Source organism: Serinus canaria, chromosome 28 (assembly GCF_022539315.1).
Source record: "Serinus canaria isolate serCan28SL12 chromosome 28, serCan2020, whole genome shotgun sequence".
Classification (NCBI taxonomy): Eukaryota; Metazoa; Chordata; class Aves; order Passeriformes; family Fringillidae; genus Serinus; species Serinus canaria.
In genome coordinates, this window is record NC_066341.1 from 2,815,322 (window position 1) to 2,840,318 (window position 24,997).

Below are 24,997 nucleotides of genomic sequence, written 5' to 3' on the forward strand. Positions count from 1 at the left end.
TCTCAGTATTTGAACTCTCTTGGCAATTGCTGTCTGATGTTTTCTGAGGTCTTTTCTTTTTGCCCTCGTGCTTATTTCATTTTCTGTGGCTCCTTAGGGCTGTGGTTGAAAAATACCTGCTTGAAAAATCTCGTCTGGTTTCTCAAGAAAAAGATGAAAGGTAAGAGAGAAATACAGTTTTCCAAGAGAGTTAAAATAAATTCAGCAGTTAGGGAGCATCTGAATGATATAGAATAAAAGAAAATCCACGATATTTTCTTGAGAGAAATGCATTGACTTTGCAGGAACTACCATGTGTTTTATTATTTGCTGCTTGGAGTCAATGAGGAAGAGCGTAAAGAATTTCACCTCAAGCAACCTGAAGATTATTTCTACCTCAACCAGGTAATCTGTGATTTACCAATGCATTGATAAGGGTTGTCTGTATGTTGGTCAAAGATGGGAGGAAGGAGAATAGATTATGCTGGGCTTTTTGTGATGTCTGGGTTTCCCTCTTTGCCTTTTTTTGGCTTTTTCTTTGCAGCATAACTTGAAAATTGAAGATGGGGAAGATCTCCGACATGAATTCGAGAGATTGAAGCAAGCCATGGAGATGGTTGGCTTCCTTTCAGCAACAAAGAAACAGTGAGTGCAATTCTGTTGGCTTCTCTTACTGGCAGTTATTGCTCCTGGCTTGCAATGAGCAGTGGGGATCAAAGTATTCTGTAGGGAATAAGGGGAGCTGAGTGTTTGAGAGCTTACAGACTGATTCTTGAGGCAGAATTAGGTCTGCTAACCTGTCATAATGAACTCTCTTAAGAAAAACTCTGACATAATTCAATTTTTCTTCCTTAGGATCTTTTCAATACTTTCAGCTATTCTGTATTTGGGCAATGTCACATACAAGAAGAAAGCCACAGGCCGGGATGAAGGGTTGGACGTGGGACCTCCTGAAGTGTTGGACATTCTTTCCCAGCTGTTGAAAGTAGAGTATTTCTCTTTAGCATTAATGTGTGATACACCTGTTTGTCATGTTCTGCCTCAGCATTTCCCTCAGCTATCCCAATTGCTGTATCTAAATCTCCTTTGTCATCCACGAAATTGATCCTGTGGGAGGGGAAACATGAAATTAATGAGATTATTTGGCTTAGAGATGGAATATAACCTACAGCATGGAAATAGAATCTGTTGACTCACCAATCACAGAGATGAGCAAGAATAGATTCAGTGTAGGTGTGTTCTTTGCCACCACTGGGAAACATCTGAATGAATGTAGACATGATAATTTCAACAAGTTGTAGGACTTGTAAAGCTACTGATGGATGATAAATGTGGCTGTTGTCAAAGAGATCTCTGGAGAAGTTGCATGTCCACTGCTGCAGTCAAATAACTTGTTCAGGAGCTTGGTGGTGACAGCAGCTCTTGTTCTCTCTTGTTTTGAAGGTTAAACGGGAAATCCTGGTAGAAGTGCTAACAAAAAGAAAAACTGTGACTGCTAATGATAAGCTTATTTTGCCATATAGTCTCAATGAGGTGAGTAAAAGAGCACTTGTAGAGGGATTTCAAATAACTGAAACTTCCTTTTTTGGATTAAAAAAGCTTTTATGGTACACTCACATTCTGTGAGGGGTGGTTGGAAAGTTAGAAGTTTGAATTAAAGGCAAATTGTGATTTTATTTATCTCTGCTGGGGTTGTAACCTGTGAGTGACACTGGTTTGAAACAGAAATGATTATTCTTTTAAACAAAGTTCTGAAGATTGTTTGATCTGCAGGCAATAACAGCTCGTGATTCCATGGCCAAGTCCTTGTACAGTGCTCTGTTTGACTGGATTGTTCTGAGAATCAATCATGCACTCCTCAACAAGAAGGACATGGAGGAATCTGTTACAGTAAGTTCCTCACAAAACCAAGTCTTTGCAGGCTGTTGTGTGTTTGGACCTAACAGTCAATCCTAGAAATGATATGTTGTGATATCTGGGATGAATTTTGATACTTCTCAAGCCTGTGGTAAATTTCCTGGTAATACTTAATCATCTCTGTTTTCACAGTAGGCAGAACTATTAAATATTTAAAATCTTTCAGCACAGACTGCAGTGCTTTCTGGACTGTTTATTTGTTGGGGGCTAAGGCACTGTATGACAGATTGGTAACTAGATTTCCACATCTTCTTTTAGTGTCTGTCCATTGGTGTACTTGATATTTTTGGATTTGAAGATTTTGAAACCAACAGTTTTGAGCAGTTCTGTATAAATTATGCAAATGAGCAACTTCAGTATTATTTCAATCAGCACATTTTCAAATTGGAGCAGGTAAGAAATGAGAGTGGCTGAAGGGAATCCTGTTTTTATCAAGTGTTTGTGTCTTATGCAGACTTTGCCTTTACGCTGCAAAACCCCATGGCATAATTGCTTGAATATTTCTGAAAGTCTTTACTTTTAAAATTTCTTTTTTCACTACTACTTGATGTTGTACTAACAGGGTCTTTCTTCAGAGGGCTGGCACTAAGTTTCTGCTTGACTGCAAAAACTAAGATAACATTCAGGTGATCCCAGACAGAAGTCAGCTAAAACTGTGAACTTTGCTATTGCAAGTCTGTAGGTGAGGGGTTGGATTTGGGTGGTTTTGTTTAAATGGTTGGGAAACAGCTTCTCTTGTTTTTATCACTCTGTAAGTATTTTATACCAGTCTTTGCTGCTTCTCCCACCCAGCTGCATGCAGGGGGCACAGCTGTGATCCTGGTTCTGAAGTCCTGCTGTTACTGGCATGTGTTGATTGACTGGTTTGCAGGTGGTGTCACCTGCCAGAGCACTCTGAGTGCTGCAGGAGCCAGCAGATCCTCTACTTGGCCTGGTTTTTGGAGGTTTTTTTTTGCTCCAGACTTGTTTTTTTCCTGCTTTGTGCAGAACTGTGCTTCTCAGGTCACTGCTGAAAGGACTCATTCTCTCGTATGTGGTACTTTGTCAACAACTTTAGGCAAGCATTTTAAAGAAAATAAAATTAGCCAACATCCAAACTTTGTGTGTAAACATGATGTTGAGGTCCCTGTTTTGTAACTTAGGACAGAATTGGCTATCCAGGCTGGCCAGAGTAAATAGTTACATTGTCTTCTATTTTTTTTCTAATGCCATTTTTCCAAATAAGCTTAATCCTTGAATGACCCATTTCCTGTATCTCTTGCAGCCTGAGGGCCCTCAGGGAGATCTCTATATCTTTTTAAATAAAGGCTTTTTTGTCTGTGGAGAATGGCATTTCAGTTCTGTAACACGGTGTGCACTGTGCTGAGCAGACTGAATTCCACCTACTTAAAAATAATGCATTTATCATCATCATCCAGACCATGAGAGGTGCTCTTTGTCCTTTGTTAAACATAAAACTTCTTTAATTTTCTGTGTGATTCTTATTTTTACTTTTATCATTTTTTTACTTTTTTACCTTAGCATTAGCTTTTTCCTGTGGGTATTTAGAGCATTAGGAAAATCTGGTATTTTACCTCTGTATCTTAGTGGGAAGCTTGTCTCGTCAAGCATTTGAGGGATTGTCACTTCAGCAGAAGAGCTTCATGCTCTCTTGTCAGGGAGCTCCAAATGTTCTGAGCCTGAGCAATGTCCATTGCTTCCTGAGGGAAGTTCTGGTGCTGATCCCTAACTGCCTTTTTCAAAACTTCTGACTGTGCAATATGAAAATTCTAGAACTTGATATTTAACTGCTCTCATTTCCCATATTACAAAAACTATGGAAGAGCAAATGGACTCAAACTCCTCTATGTGTGCCCAGTTTTACTGGTGTGCTGAGGATGTAATGTCTGACTCCAGGGTCCTGTGCTGCTGATTGCTGGGAAGGCAGAGCACAGCAGAACATTCCTTTCACAGCTTTGGTTTTGAAATAGTTTCACCCCAAACAGACCCTGCTGAGTGACGTGCCTGAGGACCTTTGATCTGTGCCTGTTCTTCTGTTCTTATTTATAAATTCTCCTTATTTTTGTCTCTGCTGCCTGAACTAACAAACTCCACTTGCTGTGGCTGTCCAAGGCTGTGTTTTAAGCACTTAAACCACAGGACATCAAAGGTCAGGGCACTGTACTGACAAGGGAATTTTCTTGAACCACACAGGAGGAATATAAGAGTGAAGGGATCACTTGGCACAATATTGACTATACTGATAATGTGGCCTGCATTCACTTAATCAGCAAGAAGCCCACTGGCCTCTTTTATCTTCTGGATGAAGAAAGCAAGTAAGCAACAAAGATCTGCAAAAACATGTGGCAGGGAGGAGGGAAGGACTGTGAAAGGGAGCAGAAATACAGCACTGCAAAAAGGAGGGGAATGTTGTGGGAAGCAAAGGGTTATTTATGACTGATTTACACTGGAGTTTGCTTCTAATGACTCCAGTATGGTGGTGAAATACATTGATGCTAAAACTGAACATTGGCTTATGCAAACTTAGGAACTTCCATGTTTGTGGTTTGCCATGGAACTGCAGTTAAAGTAAAAGGCATGTCTGTAAGTCTTTGCAGCATTAAGTAGCAAGTGTGGTAAATAGTTAATGTGGTGCAAACTAAATTTGGCTGGTGAAGTGGGAGGAAACATTGATGTACACTTGAAACCTCAGAATATTCTGCTGTGTGTGGAGCTGCTTGGTTTGTGTCCAGAAACTGAGCCCACCTTTAAAATTAATTAATTAATCCCTACACCAAGCAGGTGTAGAGATCTTGGACAATTAATATTTTCCACAAGCACCAATAGGTGTTCATTCTGTCACCCTAATAAAGATAGCTATGTTTGAGAAATAGCTGACCTCTTTTGTCTTGTATTCCCAGTTTTCCACATGCCACCAACCAAACTCTGCTGGCAAAATTCAAACAGCAGCATGAGGAGAACAAGTTTTTTGTTGGAACCCCAGTGATGGAGCCTGCTTTTATCATTCGCCACTTTGCTGGCAAAGTGAAATACCAGATCAAAGTACGTGGTGGATCTGATGGGCACAAAAAGAAATTTCCTTGTCTTTCTGGGAGTTTTTTGTCAGGATGTAGAAAATGTGCTGGGAATGGGCTGGATCAGAAGGGTTCTCAGAGGGACTTTGGGTTTGTTTTTTGGGTGGTGGTGGTGACTGGATGGTAACACTCCCTGTTATTCTGAACACGCAAACCAGGGAGGTTCTGCGAGATGTTCCATGTGGCTGTTTTGCAGGATTTCAGGGAGAAGAACATGGATTACATGAGACCTGACATCGTGGCTCTGCTGCGCAGCAGCGACAGCGCCTTCGTGCGGGAGCTGATCGGGATGGACCCGGTGGCCGTGTTCCGCTGGGCCGTGCTGCGCGCCGCCATCCGCGCCATGGCCGTGTTCGCCCAGGCCGGCCGCGAGCGGGCACAGAAAACTGCAGGTGGGGCTGGGGAGGGGCAGGTGGAGCTGGGATGGGCTGGAGAACAGCAGGGATGGACTGGAGAAGGGCAGGGATGGAACAGAGATGGACTGGAGAAGGGCAGGCATGGACCAGGAATGGCAGGTGGAGCTGGGGAATGGCAGGGATGGAACAGGGATGGACTGGAGAAGGGCAGGGGGAGCTCGGGAATGGCAGGGATGGAACAGGGATGGACTGGGGAAGGGTAGGGATGACCAGGAATAGCAGGTGGAGCTGGGGAGGGGCAGGGATGGAACAGGGATGGACTGGAGAAGGACAGGGATGGACTGGAGAAGGGCAGGTGGAGCTGGGGAAGGGCAGGGTTGGACTGGAGAAGGGTAGGGATGGACCAGGAATGGCAGGTGGGGCTGGGGAAGGGCAGGGATGGAACAGGGATGGACTGGAGAACAGCAGGGATGGACCAGGAATGGCAGGTGGAGCTGAGGAAGGGCAGGGATGGAACAGAGATGGACTGGAGAACAGCAGGGATAGACTGGAGAAGGGTAGGGATAGACTAGAGAAGGGCAGGTGGGGCTGGGAAAGGGCAGGGATGGAACAGAAAATGGCAGGGATGGAGTGGGGAACAGCAGATGGGGTTAGGGAGTGGCAGGGATGGACTGGGGAAGGGCAGGGATGGAATAGGAGGAAGCAGATGGGGCTGGGGAACAGCAGGGATGGACCAGGGAAGGGCAGGGATGGAACAGGAAATGGCAGGTGGGGCTGGGGAACGGGAGGGGTGGACCGGGGAGCAGCAGGTAGGGCACTATAAAGTGCAGGTACAGAATGGAAAACTGCAGGTAGGGCTGGGAAAGTGCAGGTATGGCACAGAAAACTGCTCTGAAAATGCTTAATACTTTACAATTGGCTCTGCTGGCAAAATGAGTTTGTGGCAAAACTTCATGAACCAGACACCATCTTTGGTGCTGAAGGCAAACTGAATGTGGAAATGGTTTAATATTCATAATGGAGGAGATTGTCACTGTTCTTGCCTGAGGTCATTCAGCTTTCCTCCTCCAGTCAGTGCATTTCCAGCAGGCTGGGACAGACTTGAAGGCCTGCTTGTGAAAATTGGAGGTGGCAGTTCTGGTATTCTCATCTTATCATTAGTTTTGATCTTCTTAGACCTCTGTGATGTAACACATCAATACTCAGGATTAATTTTGATCATCTGCAACTTCCTGCCGAACTGCAGTTTGAACTGTGGCTTGATAAAAGACTAGATAAACTCCAGGCCCTTGGATAGATACTTTACTTGCTGAAGTTGGTGGTTTTGGGGGGTTTTTTGCCTGCTCATATCTTTTTTGGTTCTTTCCTAACAGGAGTGATCCGTCAAGGACCCAGAGTTCCCCTTGGAGAACTCCAGAGATCCAATACCCCGGTAGAAAAAGTTTATCGGTGAGAAACACCTCCTAAACCCCTGCAGGGAACAGCTGAATTGCTGAGCTGGATTGTCATAGATCTAATCTCAACTAGATCTTTCCACATGGAAAGCAAGCTTTATTTCTTCTGTCTTGTTTTCTTTGGCCTTTTTAATACCATCAAAACAACACTCTAGGTTATTTTATGTGAGACCCAGTGCCACCACATGCTGGGGACAGCCTCAGTTCCATTTACCACTGGGTTTTGAGTTCTCTGTGGTTGCTCTGTGCAGCTTTTAGCATTGTGTGCTCCTCTGCAGCCAGTCTGGGTCACTGAAGGGGGCAGAGGCAGGGCCAGTCTTACAGAATTGTATCTCTGTAGGGAGATTTGCCTTTCTGTGGATATTTAGGCTTTGTACATGTTCCTTTTGCAGCCTCTCAGTGCTCGATTTCTCATTTGATTGTTCTGAGGATTTCGATATAAATGCTTTTCAAGACATCATTTCTTTTTGTGAGAACAAGAAGTAAGTAGCAAAAGGCCTGAACTCCCAGGCCAGGGAGGCACATTTCCAGGACACAGTGACTTTCTCAGTGTGCTCTGGGTAACACTGAAGCCATGGAGCACTTAAAGTAGTGACTTCATGCTGCTTCCTAATTACTGCATCCTGGACAGCTCTGTCACTTGGGGAGACAAAGAACTAAATATCCAATTTGTGTGAAAGGATTGGTCACAGCTTACAACATCTGTTTCCTTGGGATATCTTAAATCTTGATATTCTGTAAAGTTCAGAGGTACCCAGGGAAGCCAGCCCTGTGTAATAATGTTGCTGCCTCTGTGAGCAGCTCAGACTGGGGAGAGCACCTCAGAGTCAGAAGTGATTCTTACACTTCTGTTATTTTTGGTTTGTGCCTCTCTGGAGAGTAAAGAAGGTAAGTTCTGTGCCAGGACACAGCACTTCACAAGAGCACAGTGCATGCTTGAAGAATGGAACATGCCATGAATTAAGGACCATCCCAGGCTTACTTTGAAAAGCTAAACATGAATAAGTGTGAAATGGAAATGAAACCCAAAACTTCTTCAAGTATCCCTCTAGCAGTTTGTTTATAACTTACTTCTCTGATGTAAGTCTGTTTAAGTAGCCTCATTTGAGTAGTCTAATCTCTCTATAAAAATGTTACTCTTTGTTATAAAGAAGCTTATATCTACCTGAAAAGGTTCCCTGGCTTAACCAGAAGGGTTACCTGCTCATTAAGTGCATTTTGTTACATTTCCCTCCATTTTCTGAATTGATGGCTCAAGAATTTACATTAAAAGCTAGAATCTTGAGTATGAGACTCTGGCAATTAATTTTAGAGCACTAATGGAGTAGAAGGTGCTGACTTGTCATCAAAATCATTCATGTGTAGGAAAAAGTAGCCTGGGATTGACCTGCTGCATTTTGGAGCACACTTGGTGATGGAACCTTTTGGGGTTTTAACTCCTTTTTTCCCCCTCTCTCACGGCTGTGTATCTCTGTTTGCCACCTGTGTTTTGCTGTGGATCATTTTAGAGACATGCATGAACAAATCATCGCCAGTATTAAAGGACTGCCCTGGCAGGGTGATGATCCCTGTGAGCTGCTTCGGTCCCTCAGTCAGCTTCAACACCGCTCCCACCTCCTGTGAGTGCTCTGGCTTTTGCTTTCAAAGTGCAACAAGAACCAGTCAGTTACTCCAGTCCCTGAACATGATGCTTGTCCCAGATTTGTCTTTTGAAAAACACTAAACAAGACCATTAAAAATAAAACATCCCTTCTGCAAATAGGCTGTAGAGAACACCTTGTTACTTCATTGCATTAGCTGAAAGTTAAACCTACTTCTCGTGGGAATTTGCTTTAAAAGCCCCAAGTATCTAATATGAGCTTGTTGTTGCAAAATATTCAGTAGTGAGATCTCCCACAAGGTGTGGCCAATGTTTCCTGAAATTCAGGATGCTGGTGCAGGATGTATTCCTGGGTTTAGAGCCTTTACATCTGCAGTTCTGTGCATGTGTGAGGAAATTAATCTCTGCTCTGCTGTATAATAATGAATGTAAACTGGGTGGCTCAGAGCAGGATCCTGCCCTATATCACAGAGTGAATATGCTTAGAACCAGCAGGGTGTGAACTGCAGCCTTCTTTCTGAGAGCTTCCAGTGCTTCACCTTCTGTGTGTGGCTGAGGGCTGTGCCTGAGGTGTGTGTCCTGCTCAGACATCCCAGAGTTTCTGGTGCTGGGACATGCATTGTGCTCCTGGGAGCAGTTGGGTGCTTTCACAGAGCTTCTGGTGCCAGCAGCTGTAACTTCTGAATTGAGCACTTCTATTTGCTAGTGCCTTGTGTTTTAATGAGTTTAATGACCCTACAATTGCTAAAGAGAATAACTCACTCTAGAGTAGCCTGTCCAGCAATGCAGTTTTGAATAGCTTTAACTTCAGAGGTAATGTTTCACTTTTGAAAGCTTCCAATATCTACAGAGTTTATTTAAGAAAAATAATTGTTCTTGTTGCAGAGCAGTTTGCATTTCCTGCATTGGTCACTTGTGAGAGACATGCATGATCATACCCTGGTGCTGTTGTGCTCATTTTCTTCTGTCCTTTACCTTGCCTCCTAAATTACTCCATCTTATGGCTTGCTGAAATAATCAAAAATCATGTGCATTTTTTCCCTTAAATTATCTTTAATATTTTCACAGGAAAAGTAAGGGTGTCAAGCAAAAGCAGATCATTCCCAAGGTAATCAGAAAATTTAGATTTCTCTTGGGTGTGGGCTTTTTTGCACTGTGAATTTCATTTTGATTGACAGAACTCACTTCAGCACTATTTTATAGTGTAGGAAAGTTGTGTTATTTATCCTGACAAGCTAAAAAATGGGTGAGCATTCACCTGAATAAGAATTGTTTAATTAGACAGATATGAAGATGCCATAAGTGTATAAAGTCACTTCCAAGTCAGGGAAGGCAAACACAGTGATTGTGTGATTCCCCTTGTTCACCTTACACTCTTGGGACAGGGCAGTGGAACAGTTTCACTCCTAAGAAATGTTTTAGCCCAAAATAGAAATAACCATGAAATATAACATGCCATTGAATGTGGAACTCTGGGTAGCTGGTTTCATTCTGACTCATTTCAGACAAAATATTTCCCTTTTAGTTGAAAGACTTGTACTTGATTATGAAAACTTTTTTGTAGAACTTGCTGGATTCCAAATCTCTGAAGCTCATCATGAGCATGACTCTGCATGATCGGACTACAAAGTCCCTTTTGCACTTGCACAAGAAGAAGAAACCCCCAAGTATAAGTGCCCAGTTCCAGGTAGGTGACACACCTCAGGGAACAGCCCCTCCTGGGCTGATCTAGGCTGCTCTTGCTTGGAAAACCAAGTGGGTTTTATTCTTGAGGTTTTTTTGAGGTGAGGTTTATTGCTTGATTAAAGTCAGAGTACATTTTGAGATGCCATTTATGCCATGAAATGTGTCAGTTCTCTGTACTGATCATCCTTATATACAGATCTAGTGCCACTGTGAGAGCATGTTTAAACCCTGCTTGAAATTCTCTTGAGAAAAGCTAAACACAAATACCAAATACAGGGATGTGCTGAGCAATATGGGAGAATCTGTTGGGATTTTGTACAGCCATGAGACCTGAAATAGCCTGATTCCTGAGGCAGAAGCTATCCTGCTGTCAAACACCAAATCAACATGCTGATACCTGAAGAAAAACTTTTGTGACTGTTTTATTTCAGACTTCACTTAACAAGTTGCTGGAGACCCTGGGCAGAGCTGAGCCATTCTTCATCCGCTGCATCCGCTCCAATGCAGAGAAGGTGAGGCTGCCTCAGAGCTGAGCTGTGTGCTGAGATCCAGGGCTCCAGCCTTGGAATCTATTTCTGCTCAGGCTCCTCAGGCTCTCAGTGGCTCTTTCCTGCTGGTCTTACAGAAGGAGATGCTCTTTGATGAGAGCTTGGTGCTGCAGCAGTTACGGTACACGGGCATGCTGGAAACTGTGCGGATCAGGAGGTCTGGCTACAGTGCCAAATACACATTCCAGGTACGTGGGAACTGGAAGTGGGTTGTGCTTTCAGGAATATCTGCTCTCTTCAGAAAACATGTTTTGTGTGTCTCTTCATATGAGGCTCATGACCACTTGGGGTGAGCTGTAAAAATGCACTGTGGTTTTGAGGGAGCCTGCATGGTAAAATGTCATAGTTAAACTGTTGTGGGTTGTCTGCCAGTAAATTCTTCCTGGCTGTGTGAAGGAAAACACTCTAAGTGCAGTCAGTGCTGCACAGTGCTGTCTAATGTGGGAATTAGCTTTCTGTAAAAACTTCTGTGTAGGTTTAGAGATCACATCCAGGTGATCTTTCCCATTAACAGAGGCTGACTGTAGCCTGCATTTTACATGGAGAAGTAGCTCAGTTTGTAGTGGGAGGTAAGTATTTTCAGATCCTTGTAGCTTAAGTGTCTTAAATAGATTACTATTTTAGAGCTAAAACTCCAAACTTGGGAATTGCCTTCTAACTTTGGTCTCTTTCTGTCTCTGCTTTTTACAGGAATTCATCGACCAGTTTCAGGTGTTACTGCCCAAAAATGCCAAAGCCTCCAAGGAAGACATTTGTGCTTATTTAAACAAACTAAAACTGAATGAAAACTACTATCAAATAGGGAAGACCAAGGTCTGTGAAACTTTCTGTAAGGCAATAAGAAACACTGCTGTACATTGCAAAATTCAGTGCAGTTCATTTACAAGTGTTACTCTTCTCTGCTTTTTATACCTAAATTGGCTATTTTAACTCTTGGAAGTGGTGACACAGAGGTTATACTTGACCCCTTGGTTTTGATGCCAACTGGTTTCTTGACTACAGTACAAATCCATGTTACATAGATAGTTTGGGAAATGATTGCTATTGGCATTTGTCAAACAGATCAATGTTTACATTTTAGAAGGGTTCTGTGATTTAAAGGCTGTAAGGACAGTGTAAGTCTTAGAATCCAAACTCTGAAATTTAAAAGGATTTTTATCTTTTGGGCCAGCTGTCAGCCAGCAAGGTTTGGTGCAGTGGTACCAAACCATTACCTTATCTGTTATCTTATTATAGCTCCAGTGGGGGGCTGAAAGGCTCCTGTTAATTGCTTCTTTATGAATATTGCTTTCACTGAACAGGTTTTCATGAAAGAGGCTGAACGGCAGATACTACAGGATACACTACACAAAGAAGTGATCAGGAAAATCATCCTCCTTCAGAGCTGGCTCAGGATGGTTTTGGAGAGGAGACGCTTTCTCAGGATGCGGCAGGCCGCCGTTGTTTTACAGGTATCTTTGAGAACTGCCAATAACTGTTGTTATTTTCCTAACACCAAACACACAAACCCTGTCATGGAACACTCCCCTCGTTGAGGCAGCCCTCCCTCAGTTCTGAACTCGCTTTGCAGGCGTGCTGGCGCTCCCGCTGTGTCAGGATGGCTCTGCAGAGGAACAACGCTGCCATCGAGATCCAGGCAGCCTGGAGGCGCCACCGGCAGCGGAAACACTTCCTGCAGCTCAGGAGGAGACTTTGTCTCCTGCAGGCCCTGGTCAGGGGGCACCTGCAGCGTAAGAGGTAAAGGGAAGGAGCAACGTGCCATGAAAACATCCATTGACTCACCTGGCTTCACCTGCCAAGCTCAGTTTGTGGGGTGGGGTGACTTAGTGAACAGCTTGGTAAATTGTTGCCCAAGGAAGTTGTGGCTGCCTCTGGAAGTGGCCAAGGCCAGGTTGGGTGGGGTTTGGAGCACCCTGGGATAGTGGAAGGTGTCCCATCCCCCTTGCCATGGGGGATGAGATGATCTTCAAGGTCCCTCCCAAGCCAAACTATTCTGGGATTGTATGAACTTTAAGGTAGCTACTGCCCTGTGATATTTCAGTCAGTATCAAGTGGTCAGTGGAGTGGGGACCCTGGATAAGTGCTCAGGACTTGAGCTTTATTCAGCTCAGCTGCCCTGGTGCTGGTGCTGCCAGTCCTGACACCTCCCTGCAGTCCCTCTGGGACTATAGGTGTAGTTTGGGTCTGTATTGCTATTTGGGCTCATTTAAGCAGTTGGTGAGGGTTTTTGACCCCTGGGCATTAAGGATTTGTATTTTCATATTAAAAATTCTTAACAGATACCAGAAAATGGTTCTAGAAAGGCAGAAAGCTGAAGAAGAGCAGAGAGAAATGCAGGGAGATGAAGACAAAGAGCAAGATACGAGCAAGACATACAACACAGATGAAGATAAGAGCAAGGATGAGCAGAGTGAGCAAGCAACAGATGAGCTGCCTGTGAAACACAAGTCAGAGACAGATCAAGCTGTTGAAGATAAAGATCAGGCTCAGAATGAACAAGCTGAAAACCTGAGCTCATCTGAAAAAGCCACGTTACCCCAGAAGCACACGGTGGAGGGCTCGGAGAGAGCGACCAACAGCCGGGAGAAGCGGGAGTCCCGTCGGCAGAGGGGGCTGGAACACAATGACTTGCAGAACAAGCATGTGCTCCTGTCCTTTGAAGGACCATCTGCATTGTGCCACGAGGAGCAAACTGTTTCTGAAGAGGTCCTAGAAACTGCTCCAGAGGCAGAGAAATCCACAGCACAAGAAGAAAATGTCCTTCAGGAAAGCAGAGAGGGAGAGAAAAGTCCAAGTGAAGAAAAAACTCTTTCAGACACTCCACCATCAAGTGAGATAAAAGAAAGTGATTCTGTTCCTGAGCAACCCCGTGGATCAGATGCAGAGGACACGGCAGCTGATAGAACGAAAACACAACGGAATCAAAATAACCAAATAAAAGTCAGCCAAAGCTTCACCTGCCCTGAAAGGCCAACAGATCTTGCACTGAAAGTTCGTAACAAACTGTCTGCTAGTGGCAGCTTCCAGGGCCCTGCTGACTGCCTGGCAGATAGAAACAGGCGGCAGAGGGCAACCAAAGACCTGGACAGCCCCACTTCTGCAATCCAGAGATACGTGGATGACCCAGAGAAGCTGAAGTACAAGAGAGAGAAGTGGAAAGGAAAGAGGCAGTCTGATGCTGGCCAGAATGATGTGCTGAGTCAGTCTCTGGATGGAAGGATACGTGTGGATAAGTCTCCTCAGGAGCAGCTAGAGTAAGGGCAGCTTCTTTTTTTTCACTTCACAGAAAACAAATATCTGTAATGTTTAAAAATCAACAGGTGTTGATTTTTAAAATGTTTAAAAATGTTTAAATGTTTAAAAATCCAGCTCTCTCAGGAGAGCTCCTGAGAGCCTGCACATTTGGGCCATGTTATGGGAGCACATGGAGTTGTGAACAGCTCTTGCTTTTCCATGGCTCCCAGTCCTGCAGTGACTCTGTATGGGAAGAATGTTTTCAGAAGCTCACAAAAGCTGCAAAGCCTGCTTGGCTGTATTAAAAGAAGTCAGGGCATTAGCTGAAATAGTGTCTGGAGTTTATTTTCATGTATCTTTTACCCATTGAAAACAAGGTTTTAGTGACCTGCAGCTTGCAAGCATCATCCCTCTGATATGGCAGGAAATCTGACATTCCCGTGCTTTTTCACTTCTCCAGTACATTTTGCATTTAAAAGTAAATTGCAAGGGCTGACTCAGATGCAGTGTTGATATGTGGGTTATTTAAAAGATGTGAAGAGACCACAGACTTTATTAAAATATATATTCTGAAACTCATCTTACTACAGGAAGAAGGAGAGTTCAGCTTCATTAAGTGACCTCTCAACACTGGCCCAGACTGTTGCTATGAACCAGGTACTGATGCTATTGTGCATATTTATAATTAATTACCATTGTTTTTAAATATTAAAGATTTGTGAACAATTATCTGTAGTGTATTTGTGTGCCTTCAGGTTGATTTTCTTTTTGCTTGATACCCATGTAAAAACAATCATCAGGAAATATTATACAGTAATTTGAAAATATAATTTTTAATAAATGGATCCTTGATCAAAGCATTAAATATACTTGGCTCTTGTATTAGGAAACTAATATCTATTGGGTAAAGTGTTTTGTCTTGATGAAGTAAACTTCACCATTCTAGCTTTTAAACCATTTAAAGAATCTGTGTCACTCAAAATGCAGTTTTTGACCCATCCTCTCTCCTGCAGCAGTCACCAGATCCAATTGAAGAAGAAAAAGGCAACAAGAAATGCCCTGTGCAGAAGAAGCCCAGTGACCACTTCCCTACCTCGGACACGGCCGTTCCCGTGCAGCCAGCGAGTCAGCAAGCGGATGCCAGGTATGGCCTGTGTGTGTGACTGAAAATGAAAAAAAAAGAGATTTTCCATTGGTACTTGAGTTGGGCACCTTGAGGCTGTGATTGTGCAAAGGCACAAGCTGGCATCAGCTACACGAGTGGCTGTGTTGCTGCTTCATGTTGCTCTGAGCATGATATCTGAGCCTGCTGAGGAACAGATTCTCTGCTTGCATAACACTTTCTGTGAACTGGTTCTTTTTAAAATAAGAACCAACTTACAGCTGGGATTAAAGGTTCATGTAGTGTAATACAACACCAAGAGAAAAGCTGAAGAGCCCAGCAAGCATGTAATGCTGCTTCCCTGGCCTGCTCCAGCCTCTGGCATTCTGCAGCCCAGACTTCCTGAGCCAGAAGTGATGGTTTGGATATGTGAGGTGTTGTCTGTGTGTGCTGAAGGTAGTGCTCTGATTTTGGAAATACCAGAAAGTCCACAAGTGCTTTCACATTGTGTTGCTTTTTTTTTGTGCTGCTCAGTTTTTCTGCAGGTTGGGCCTTAAATATTCCCCATAGTTGTGAATCCTGTTGTGGGTTTTTGTTAAGAGCCTGTTCTTGTGGCAGAGCCAGCTTCCATTACTAACGGGACAGACGTGTATCTGCTTTTGTATTCAGGTCTGCTTTCAAAAGCCCTTTACGTAGACTTTTGGGGAAAAAGCCAGACAAGAAAATTGCAAAGGAGAGTTCTGATGTGATTGAGGAAGGAGACGGCCTCTCCCTGGTGTCTTGTGTCCTCTTTACAGACACAGGAGGAACCCAGAAACTTTCAGAAGGTGAGTTTGGTGGTTTAACCCTCAGCGCAGTGCATCTTTTCTGCGAGGAACCAAATGCTGCAGAACCCCCTTGGCCTGCTTGAACATCCAGATCCATTTCTTTGGCAGGTTCCTCGGGGCAGCCAGGCCGCCCCCAGGCTGGGAAGGAGAGCAGCAAAGCCAAGAAGAACAGAACCATAAAGATCAGCAAGATCTCGAGCGTGTCCCAGAACTGGCGCGCGTCCATGGTCCGGGAGATTGCCAACGCCAACGAGCTGAAACACCTGGATGAGTTCCTCCTGAACAAGGTGAAAGGCTCCCAGCCATGAGAAAATTCAAGTCTTTGATCACTGTTTGGGTAAAATTGTAAAGCCTGCTGGTCTAGGTGCAAGTTTGTGTTATAATTTAAAGCAAAAGGGAGTTGATTGGGATGGTTTGAGTTAGGTCTGCATTAGGGCCCTTCCTATTCTTTTCCTCAAGTCACTGAATGCATAATATTGCATTAGATACAATACAGGGCATTTGTATTAGTTCTTTTTTACAAATGAGTGAGCAGCAAAACTTGCATTAAAAAAAGGTGAGAGTTGTAAATAGAGAGTTCTCTAAAGCCCAACTATCCAACTCTACTGTTTTGTATCATCAGCACAATGCATTAAAAAAATGTTGTTTTAAATAATTGGAATGGTCACAAATGACTAAGCCCAGCCACTGAAACTTAACTCTGTTCAGATGTTCTTTTTTTAACAAAATCTGATGCAGATGTATTTTTTTTCTAGATCAATGACTTGCGCTCCCAGAAGTCTGGTGTTGAATGTTTGTTTTTTGAAGCCACAGAGAAATTCAGAGGAAACATCAAGACCATGTACTCTGCTCCTGTAAGTAGTAAGTCTCAATAAAGGAAAGTTGGCAGGCAATAAATGAGTTGAGTGTGCAGGTTAAAGGCTTGGCCTGCAGCTCTTCAACAAAGCAGTTCAGCAATTGTCAGCATAGAATTCAGAGCTGAATGTTAGACTCATTTTACAGTTCTGCTGTAATCTCAAGCAGCCTGCTTTGTTTTCCTTTGCTCATTCACTCAGCCATAAATTTATTTTTAGAAATGGATGGATTTTGCTGTCTTCAGCCTCCTAATGTTGAAGAGAGGAGCCAACAGCTTTTCCAATATTTTTCTGACACTGTCTTGTGTCAGCCAAGGGTTGTTGGACAGTGCAGGAGGGAAGTGTGTTAACTTGTTTCTGTCATGGGCTGTTATCTTTGACTTTGATCATGGCTGTGATTTTTCACCTCTGAACTTAAGTACATGAAAATATGAAACTGTCTCAACAGTATTAAAAAGGAATGTCTGACAAGTATTTTTCCTTCTTTAGAATGGACAAATTCATGTTGGCTATAAAGATCTGGTGGAAAATTACCAGCTCCTAGTTACAAACCTGGCCAAAAAAAGGGAAGAGAAAGAAGTCAAACTGGTTTTGAATCTCTTTCTATCCCTTCTGGATGAATTCATCAGAGGATATACAAAGAAAGAGGAATCTGAGCAGCCCAAGGTATGAAAGTTATTCTGTTGCTGGTTTATGGTATGATGAAACACTGTTGCTCTCTTAACATAGGGGACCTGTGTTATCTCAAAAACCTTTTCCATGGCATTCTTTATTGTTTGGGAAACACTTGCCATACACACATCATGTGTATAACAAGTTCTGATTGCTGACACACCTTTATGGAATTGTTAATTTTTTAACTTAATATTTTCAGAATCTGAAAGTGTGCATTTTCTTTGGTGAAAACATAGGAGTTCTCTGGAGGTTTGAGAGATGGAGTTGCTTTGTCATCAGGCAGTGAGCTCAGTTGGTTTTTAGGAAGTTGATAGTGTGAGCTCAGACAACCCTCAAACCAAGCTGAAGCTGCAGGATAGTGTCTCAAATGTCTGGAGGTGAAGTAAAGTCTGGGAAACTCAATAAGGGGAAATAAAAGGAATGGGATGTCTGAATTTCAAAGACTAAGGCCAGTTTTGTTTCCCATTGCAGCAAACCAAAGCCCAGAAGAAGAAACGGAAGCAAGATCGTGCAGTAAGTGCTTTCTTTCTGCCATAATCCAAGTCCTCAGGTGCACTCACAGAACACAAACACCCTTTGAAGAGCTTGATTTTGTACTGATGTTCTGGTTTGTTTTGCATGCTCATTCACTTACCTCTTTTATGAAGATGTGACAATATAAAACCAGTTTTCACACAGCAGAGATCTTTCTCATGCAGTGATAGATGGTACTCAAGCATTTTACTGCTTGTCCACAGCTTCTTTTAAAGTCTAAAGTCTTTTTCAAGCATGGGCTGTTTAAAAGAAAACAACTACCAAATATTAATAACAAAACTGCAGCTCTTGTATTTTACTGATGAACTTTAAGGCAGCAAGTCAATTGTGAAATGTTCCAGCAAACCTAAGTTCCTTAAAATAGGGTGAAATTTGGTTTCAGGGTGAAATAATTGTAAAATAAATGGTGGAAATGTGAGATAGGGTAGATGGTTTAATTAAAAATAGTAATAAATTTTTAAAAGGCAATGAGAGTTCATTGGTTCCTTGCTGTCTCTCACCAGATTGAAGAGCACAATGGCCACGTGTTCACAAATTACCAAGTGAGCATCCGGCAGTCGTGTGAGCACTGCTGCTCCTACATCTGGCCCATGGAGAAAGCCTGTCTGTGCAGTGGTGAGTGAGCACGCCTCAGCTGTGCCTCTGGCTGCTACAGCTGGGCCTGGGTGAACAGGCCACCTGGAAAGTGGGTAATTTAAGGTACAAAGTGTTTCAGTGTGATTTAGATGCTTGTAACAATTTGCTTCTTTCTCTAGTTTGCAAGCTGACTTGTCACAAGAAGTGCATGTCCAAAATCCAGAGCAGCTGTACCTCTTGTGGGAAAAAGGTAAGTAAGGCCTGTGGATCTGGGATGGGGTTCTGTGGTACCAGAAGTGCTGCATGCAAAATGCTGCCTTTATTTCTCAGTAAATGAACAGTGAATGCCCAGGCACTGAATAAAAATTGCTTAAACAGTTCCCTCCTCAGTCAGAGAGGGACCTGCACTTGCAGAAACAGAGCTTTCTCCTAGGAGGTGATGCTTGAGCTAATTTAGGAATCTTCTCACAGAGTGTGTGTGCAGTGTTGGCCAAACTGATAAAGAAATCCTGCAGTGTGAGCCATAAAGGCTTTTTATTGCTGCAGCCCAGCAAATCTGCCTTCTGATCCAAGGCAGAATAAAGCACTCAGCTGTAGTTTCTGGAAGCATGAGGCAGTTGTAGCAGGAAGCCATGGCACTGCCTGGCTGGGGAAGGGGAAGGGGCAGTGGGCTCACAGCTGTGTCACCCCCAGGGCGAGCAGGACACGGAGGCCCTGCGGGGACACTTTGGGGTGAGTGTGAGTGCCCTGACCAGCGAGAGGAACTCAGTGCCCGTGGTCATGGAGAAGCTGCTGGAGTACGTGGAGATGCACGGGCTCTACACGGAAGGCATCTACAGGAAATCAGGATCAGCAAATCGGATGAAGGAGCTGAAGCAGTTGCTGCAAGAAGGTCCAGGCAGTGTTGACTCTTTGCATGGCATTGCATGATATCAGTTTTCCCTGCAATTCTCTTCTATCTGAAAGCATCTGTCACTTGTTAGTGTTTGAAAACAGCTTTTTGCTGACTGTGCAGGCTGTATTATTTTTGTTGGCTGCCAAAAGCTGTTCAGTACCTTTAAATTACTATCTTTTGCCTATTTTTAACTTCTGAATTGCCATTTGGATTCTAGGAACAGGAGATTAGAATGTTTCTAACCTTATTTCTATGCATTGTGTGCATCAAAGGAATGAACTGCTCTAAATAAAATATTTCTTTTCAGACCCAAACTCGGTGAAACTGGAGAATTTCCCTATTCACACCATCACAGGGATCCTTAAGCAGTGGCTGAGGGAATTGCCAGACCCACTGATGACCTCAGCACAGTACAATGATTTTCTCAGAGCTGTAGGTAGGTTTAAAAACCATTCTTCAAACATTTCTGCTTTAATGCATTGTGTCCTTGGGAAAAGAAATTCTTAAGATTCTCATGCTGACTAAACAGCTCCTTCCAGTGCACTTACAACAATGATTTTAGACATTTTACATAAAACACTCTCCAGGGAATTTCTCCTCTAGCTTACTTGATCTTGCTTCAGGATTCTTTTTTTATTTTTAATGTGTCACTTACAGCTGCTCTTTCTAAAAACTGAATGAGCATGTCAGTAAGTTTCCTTTCAGGCAGGGTTTTTCTTGTTATTCTGAACCAGATCTGGATATACAGATAGTTTAAATACCTAGATTCTTTTAACTTCAGTGGGATTAAGGCACCCTAGATAGTGTTGGAGGTCTTACTATGTCACTTGATGATTGCTAACAGCAGCAGCACCTGAAAATGCAGGATAATTGCAGTGCCATGAGGGGTTCTTTAACAGTCAGGTATAATAGTTGCTAAATGAAATGACAGTAAGACTTACCAGAATTTAGGAATTTTAAGCTTTCCACTAGCCTAGCAGAGCAATTAATATCTTATGGTTTCTCCCTTTGTGCAGAACTGCCAGAGAAACAGGAGCAACTCTGTGCCATTTACAGTGTCCTGGAGCAGCTCCCACAAGCAAATCATAATACCTTGGAACGACTCATCTTCCATCTTGTCAAGTAATGAGTTTAATTCCTTCATTTGTGATTCTGAATGCTGCTTGGAAGCTTTCTAAAGTGTTAAACACCTTCAATGTCAGTGTGGGGATTGTGCTGCTGGTTTAGAAATGAAAGAATTGAAGCTGGTAGTTGTGCTCATGAACAGGTGTGTGGTTACTTCTTCACCTGGTGTATTTGGATCAAACCAGGAAAGAACAACTTTGAAAACAAGGTAGATCTCAAAGCCTTGGTGAATCATCCAAGCACCAGGATTTAGACAGAGGGGCTTGTAGTGAACTGAGGATGAACATAGGCAAGTCCCAGGAGCAGGGATAAATGATGCTGGTAAAGGGGCTGCTCTTACCCAAGGAACCTGGGGGCTTTCCAAGCAGCCCTCTGAACATGGGCAGAAGGGATTTTTGAAGAGAAGATGCTGAATCACCAACATACTTTTGAGAAGCTACCAGACTAGCTTAACATGGGTGACTCCCTGATCCTTGGATACATGAAGTGTTGTCTACTTAGTGTGTATGAAATAATTGTAAAGTAAATTGTAAGTAAACCTTCTTTGGACTGTACATACTGAGTGTCCAAGAGGCCTCCTTACATATCATTTGGGACCTCTGGCAAGGTGTGATCAGGGTGTTTGTATTCTAGCAAGGTTAAAATCTCTTTTCCTGGATGTTGAATTCCAGAGTGGCTTTGATAGAAGATGTGAACCGCATGTCCCCCAACGCCTTGGCCATCGTGTTTGCTCCGTGCCTCTTGCGCTGTCCTGATACCTCCGACCCCTTGACCAGCATGAAGGATGTCTCAAAAACAACCATGTAAGTTTTGATAGTCTGCTGAGAAGCAGTGTTTTGGAATGGGATGGAAGGTCAATTCTAGTTCTGCCAGTGCTGCCAATTCATACACCCCTCTCAAACCTTCCACCTGTCTCTGTTTTACTAAGCATAAAGTAGAATGATCTGAGTCTTAACTCTGAGGTTTGTCTTTGACATCAAGATAATCTATTTTTTGGGGGACTTGCACCCTAATTACCTATTTTGCTAAGATACAAGGCATAATAAACGATATAGAATTAATCTGTCTCCTGCATACTTAGAACCCCCGATGATCTCTTCTGCATTGTTCTTTGAATTGAAGAAGGTTCTGTCCTTGATCCTCTCTGTTCTCCTCACCCTCCAGTAACTCTGGCTGTGAGAGCCCCTCACCATCCTCACTGCGTTGCTGGCCTTGCCTCTGCCTCCAATGGAAAGAGTTTGAAAAATGGCAGCTTTTTGTAACTTCTTACTGACCCCTGGGGCCGTAGAGGTGGAGAAGGGCAGTTGCAGGCTCATTGTGTCTCTGCCAGCCTGTGCCAGCACAGGGACAAAGGTAGAAGCAGCAGGAACTGTTGGCAGCTGTGGTAATGTCTGTGTGCTCACCACTGTGTATAGCCAGCATGGGAGGCTCTGGTGATCCCAGGAGGAGCATATGCCATTACCTGTCACCATTACCTGTCCTGTTGTGCCTGCAGTGTTGGACTCTTCACCCTGTTGCCATGCAGTGCTGCTGTGAGGGCTGGGCTGGGACACTGTGGTCACACTCCAGCCATGTGTGTGTGACAAACACCCCCAGGCCAGGAGCAGCATCCCATCCCACCATGGCTGTTTCAGAACCTTCATGGTAGGAGGCAGCTCAATAAGCTCTTGCCTTTCTCACAGGTGTGTAGAGATGCTGATAAAGGAGCAGATAAGGAAGTACAAGATAAAAATGGAAGAAATCAATCAGCTGGAAGCAGCAGAGAGCTTTGCTTTCCGACGGCTCTCGTTGCTTCGGCAGAACACGGTAAGTGTTGAAATAAAACTTCCAAAATGAACTTCCTAATAAAACTTCCACCAACTTCTTGGGGAGGGAGTGCTACTTCTCCTATCCATCCATTCAGTGAGTCAAAAATCAGCTGGAAAAAAACAACTGCCCAAAGCTGTAGGTAGGAGCTAAATATACAGCTGCACTGAAGTTCTGATAAATTAAGGGTGCAGGGATGGGAATCTGTTTTTGTAGTGGTCAAAATCTATTCCTATGTAATTCTGTCAGTGGAACTAAGATTGAGTGTCTGATATGGCAAAAGAGTTTCTTCACTCCAGAGGTGGCTGGCGTGCAAAAATATGCTGCATTCTAGGAGGGAAAATACACTTTTTCTTTGGTTTTTTGGACTGATTAATACAAACCAAACTGTGTCTGATCAGAGACTGCATATAGTGAATTTGGTCTCCATCTCTCTCTAGCTCTGGCCTATAAAACTTGGGTTCTCTTCCCCTTACGAGGGGAAGCTGGTATGTACAACTGCCTGGCCCCAGTGCCTGGGTTTTTCTTACGGTACTCTTGCATGACTAAAATACTTACACGGGTTGTAACTCAGTTTTAAACACTCTTGAACAATCAGGACTGCATGTACTGATGCAACTTCCTCCCCAGACTGCATGCAGGGCTGCTGGGCTCTTCTTTCATCACCTGATATTTTATAGACCCTGTATGTAACTTACATTGGATGTAATAATATTACTTATTAAGTGACTACTAAAACTAAGCTGAGTCTCACAGATAAAAAAAAAAAAAGGAAACAAAATCCTGGATATCAGGTGAATAGGAAATTTTCTTACTTTTTGAAACATTTGTGTGGATAACTAACAGCTCTTGATCAATTCCATCAGCCTCTCCTTTGACCCACTCATTTGTCTTCCACTCTGAAACTTGCAGACGGGTGTAGCTGCTTGTGACTGACGAGTGTTACATGTGAATCTGTCTTGCAGAGTAAAAGCTCTCAGGTCAAAGGAAGTGACAGTGGCACCTCAGAGCTGGACTCTGTGCACGAAGAGGAGGACGTTTCTGATGCCAACAACCGGGAGAAGGAGATTCTCATTGATCGCATACAGTCAATAAAAGAAGAAAAGTAAGTCCCCCTTTACCTGGTCAGGCCATGCCCTTTGCACTTGGAGGCAGCACAGTAAAGCAGGATACCTTTTGTCCAAAAGGATCTAACTCTGTTCTGTAGGCCTTGATGAGGGGAAAAAGGAAAATACAAGGCACTAGCTGAGAGAAAACAGCATGAGCATTAATAGTTAATGGCTACATGCTTTAGCTCTGAACATGAGCTGTGTGAAGGTGCCTGTGTCAGAGGTGCCTGTGTTTGATGCAGGGAGGACATCACCTACCGCTTACCTGAGCTCGACCAGCGAGGCTCTGACGAGGAAAACGTGGACTCGGAGACCTCTGCGAGCACAGAGAGCCTGCTGGAGGACAAACCAGGCCGGGTGGATACCGAAGGTCAGTATTAAGGTAGTAAGTGCTTTTTTTTATTCTACATCTTTCATTGCATACAGCCAGGTGACCAAACATTATCTGGTCACAGTGGCTCGTATTGAGTTACATTTTAGGCCTGCTATCAGTCTCTAAGTATCTTCTTTCTTTAAAGCAATTATTGGATTACACTGCTGTGCTCAGAGCTCCAGCGTGCCTGCCAAAGACATTTGCAAAGTGCCTTCTCTCCCGCAAACCTCTTCAGATTCTTACTCTGCACCCCTGGCTTCAAGGCGCAGATACTCCTTAACACTGTCCAAGATTAAAGTGCCCCGTCGAACTCCAGTGATGCCAACAGCAAACATAAAACTTCCTCCCGGGATGTTCAAATGTACAGAATCCCAGGACGAGGCTTTCGCTAAGGAAGAGTGTCAGAGGGTGCAGCGGAGGGAGCAGCCAGCCAGGCGGACTGACAGCATCCACTCGGTGTACATTGCACAAGGGTCTGCACTGGCCCACGCTCAGGAACTCGGGGATGAATACGAGCCCACAGCAAAACTCAAACGCAGGTTCTCGGACCCTTACTCTCACATTCCCTGTGTGGAGAAGTGAAATTCTTCAGCGCTCTGGACTCTTCTTGAAGTCGACCACAGCTTTGGCTTTAACCCTTTGAAGGCTGTGAGCTTGTTCATGGTCTTTTAAGTGGCTGCGGGGAAGGCAGCCCAGAAATGTACAGTACTGTAAGGGTTAAGCAAGGTTGTTGAAAGCAAATATTCTCCACTTTAAATTAAAACCTTGCAAAGAAAGTAAAGCCTCATGTTGAATAAAGTACATGGATTGAGTGTACAGGAACCAGGCCCCCCCCATTCCGCTGCTGTGCCTTTTCCATTTGCCTTACAATGGACTCTCACGGGACCAACAGTCAGTTTAGGTCAATGTGTGTTGCCTTAATGTTTTGTATGATTTTATGACAATTTTCTCTATGGTTTACAGAACTGTTAATGTGGTAATAGCCTTAACTGAGACCAACATGTATAAAACGTTTATTAAAACATTGCACTTTTGAAAAATACATGTGGTAGTTGATCGATGTCTGTCTAACAAGAAACTTATTCTGAACGAAGCCTTTACTCGGGTTACTGTTTTTATGAAGTACTGATAAAGAACGGGGGAAAGGGAAGCACTAACGCGGTTGTGGTGTCACACGGGAGGATTTTAATGCTCCTGGGGAAAAGGGGAGCTCCTATACTGGGTGCGCTGTGCGAGCCGCCTCACCTCCACGCAGGGACTCGCCTGAAGGCGA

The 24,997-nt window shown here is 43.6% G+C and overlaps 1 protein-coding gene across 5 annotated transcripts in view; it reads left to right on the forward strand.

Moving 5' to 3' along the window:
- MYO9B (myosin IXB) overlaps positions 1 to 24,766 on the forward strand; it is a 43,234-nt gene extending 18,468 nt beyond the window's left edge. Inside the window, exons 6-44 of one of the 5 annotated variants that reach the window (XM_030231704.2) lie at positions 98 to 160; positions 285 to 384; positions 524 to 624; positions 835 to 964; positions 1,423 to 1,512; positions 1,753 to 1,869; positions 2,155 to 2,289; positions 4,090 to 4,211; positions 4,797 to 4,938; positions 5,167 to 5,362; positions 6,700 to 6,775; positions 7,173 to 7,262; positions 8,289 to 8,399; positions 9,449 to 9,488; positions 9,945 to 10,067; positions 10,498 to 10,578; positions 10,692 to 10,802; positions 11,305 to 11,427; positions 11,916 to 12,065; positions 12,185 to 12,351; positions 12,894 to 13,868; positions 14,439 to 14,505; positions 14,862 to 14,992; positions 15,620 to 15,777; positions 15,886 to 16,064; positions 16,533 to 16,631; positions 17,121 to 17,297; positions 17,778 to 17,819; positions 18,344 to 18,455; positions 18,596 to 18,666; positions 19,110 to 19,308; positions 19,619 to 19,747; positions 20,328 to 20,433; positions 21,108 to 21,239; positions 22,119 to 22,242; positions 22,683 to 22,730; positions 23,208 to 23,347; positions 23,594 to 23,721; positions 23,870 to 24,766. In XM_030231704.2, coding sequence (XP_030087564.2) covers positions 98 to 160; positions 285 to 384; positions 524 to 624; positions 835 to 964; positions 1,423 to 1,512; positions 1,753 to 1,869; positions 2,155 to 2,289; positions 4,090 to 4,211; positions 4,797 to 4,938; positions 5,167 to 5,362; positions 6,700 to 6,775; positions 7,173 to 7,262; positions 8,289 to 8,399; positions 9,449 to 9,488; positions 9,945 to 10,067; positions 10,498 to 10,578; positions 10,692 to 10,802; positions 11,305 to 11,427; positions 11,916 to 12,065; positions 12,185 to 12,351; positions 12,894 to 13,868; positions 14,439 to 14,505; positions 14,862 to 14,992; positions 15,620 to 15,777; positions 15,886 to 16,064; positions 16,533 to 16,631; positions 17,121 to 17,297; positions 17,778 to 17,819; positions 18,344 to 18,455; positions 18,596 to 18,666; positions 19,110 to 19,308; positions 19,619 to 19,747; positions 20,328 to 20,433; positions 21,108 to 21,239; positions 22,119 to 22,242; positions 22,683 to 22,730; positions 23,208 to 23,347; positions 23,594 to 23,721; positions 23,870 to 24,306 — 5,722 coding nt within the window. In that variant the 3' untranslated portion in view covers positions 24,307 to 24,766. The remainder of the gene's footprint in view (positions 1 to 97; positions 161 to 284; positions 385 to 523; positions 625 to 834; positions 965 to 1,422; positions 1,513 to 1,752; positions 1,870 to 2,154; positions 2,290 to 4,089; positions 4,212 to 4,796; positions 4,939 to 5,166; positions 5,363 to 6,699; positions 6,776 to 7,172; positions 7,263 to 8,288; positions 8,400 to 9,448; positions 9,489 to 9,944; positions 10,068 to 10,497; positions 10,579 to 10,691; positions 10,803 to 11,304; positions 11,428 to 11,915; positions 12,066 to 12,184; positions 12,352 to 12,893; positions 13,869 to 14,438; positions 14,506 to 14,861; positions 14,993 to 15,619; positions 15,778 to 15,885; positions 16,065 to 16,532; positions 16,632 to 17,120; positions 17,298 to 17,777; positions 17,820 to 18,343; positions 18,456 to 18,595; positions 18,667 to 19,109; positions 19,309 to 19,618; positions 19,748 to 20,327; positions 20,434 to 21,107; positions 21,240 to 22,118; positions 22,243 to 22,682; positions 22,731 to 23,207; positions 23,348 to 23,593; positions 23,722 to 23,869) is intronic. The other 4 variants (XM_050986187.1, XM_050986189.1, XM_050986188.1 and 1 more) reach the window with 4 other exon arrangements.
- The last annotated feature ends 231 nt before the right edge of the window (positions 24,767 to 24,997 follow it).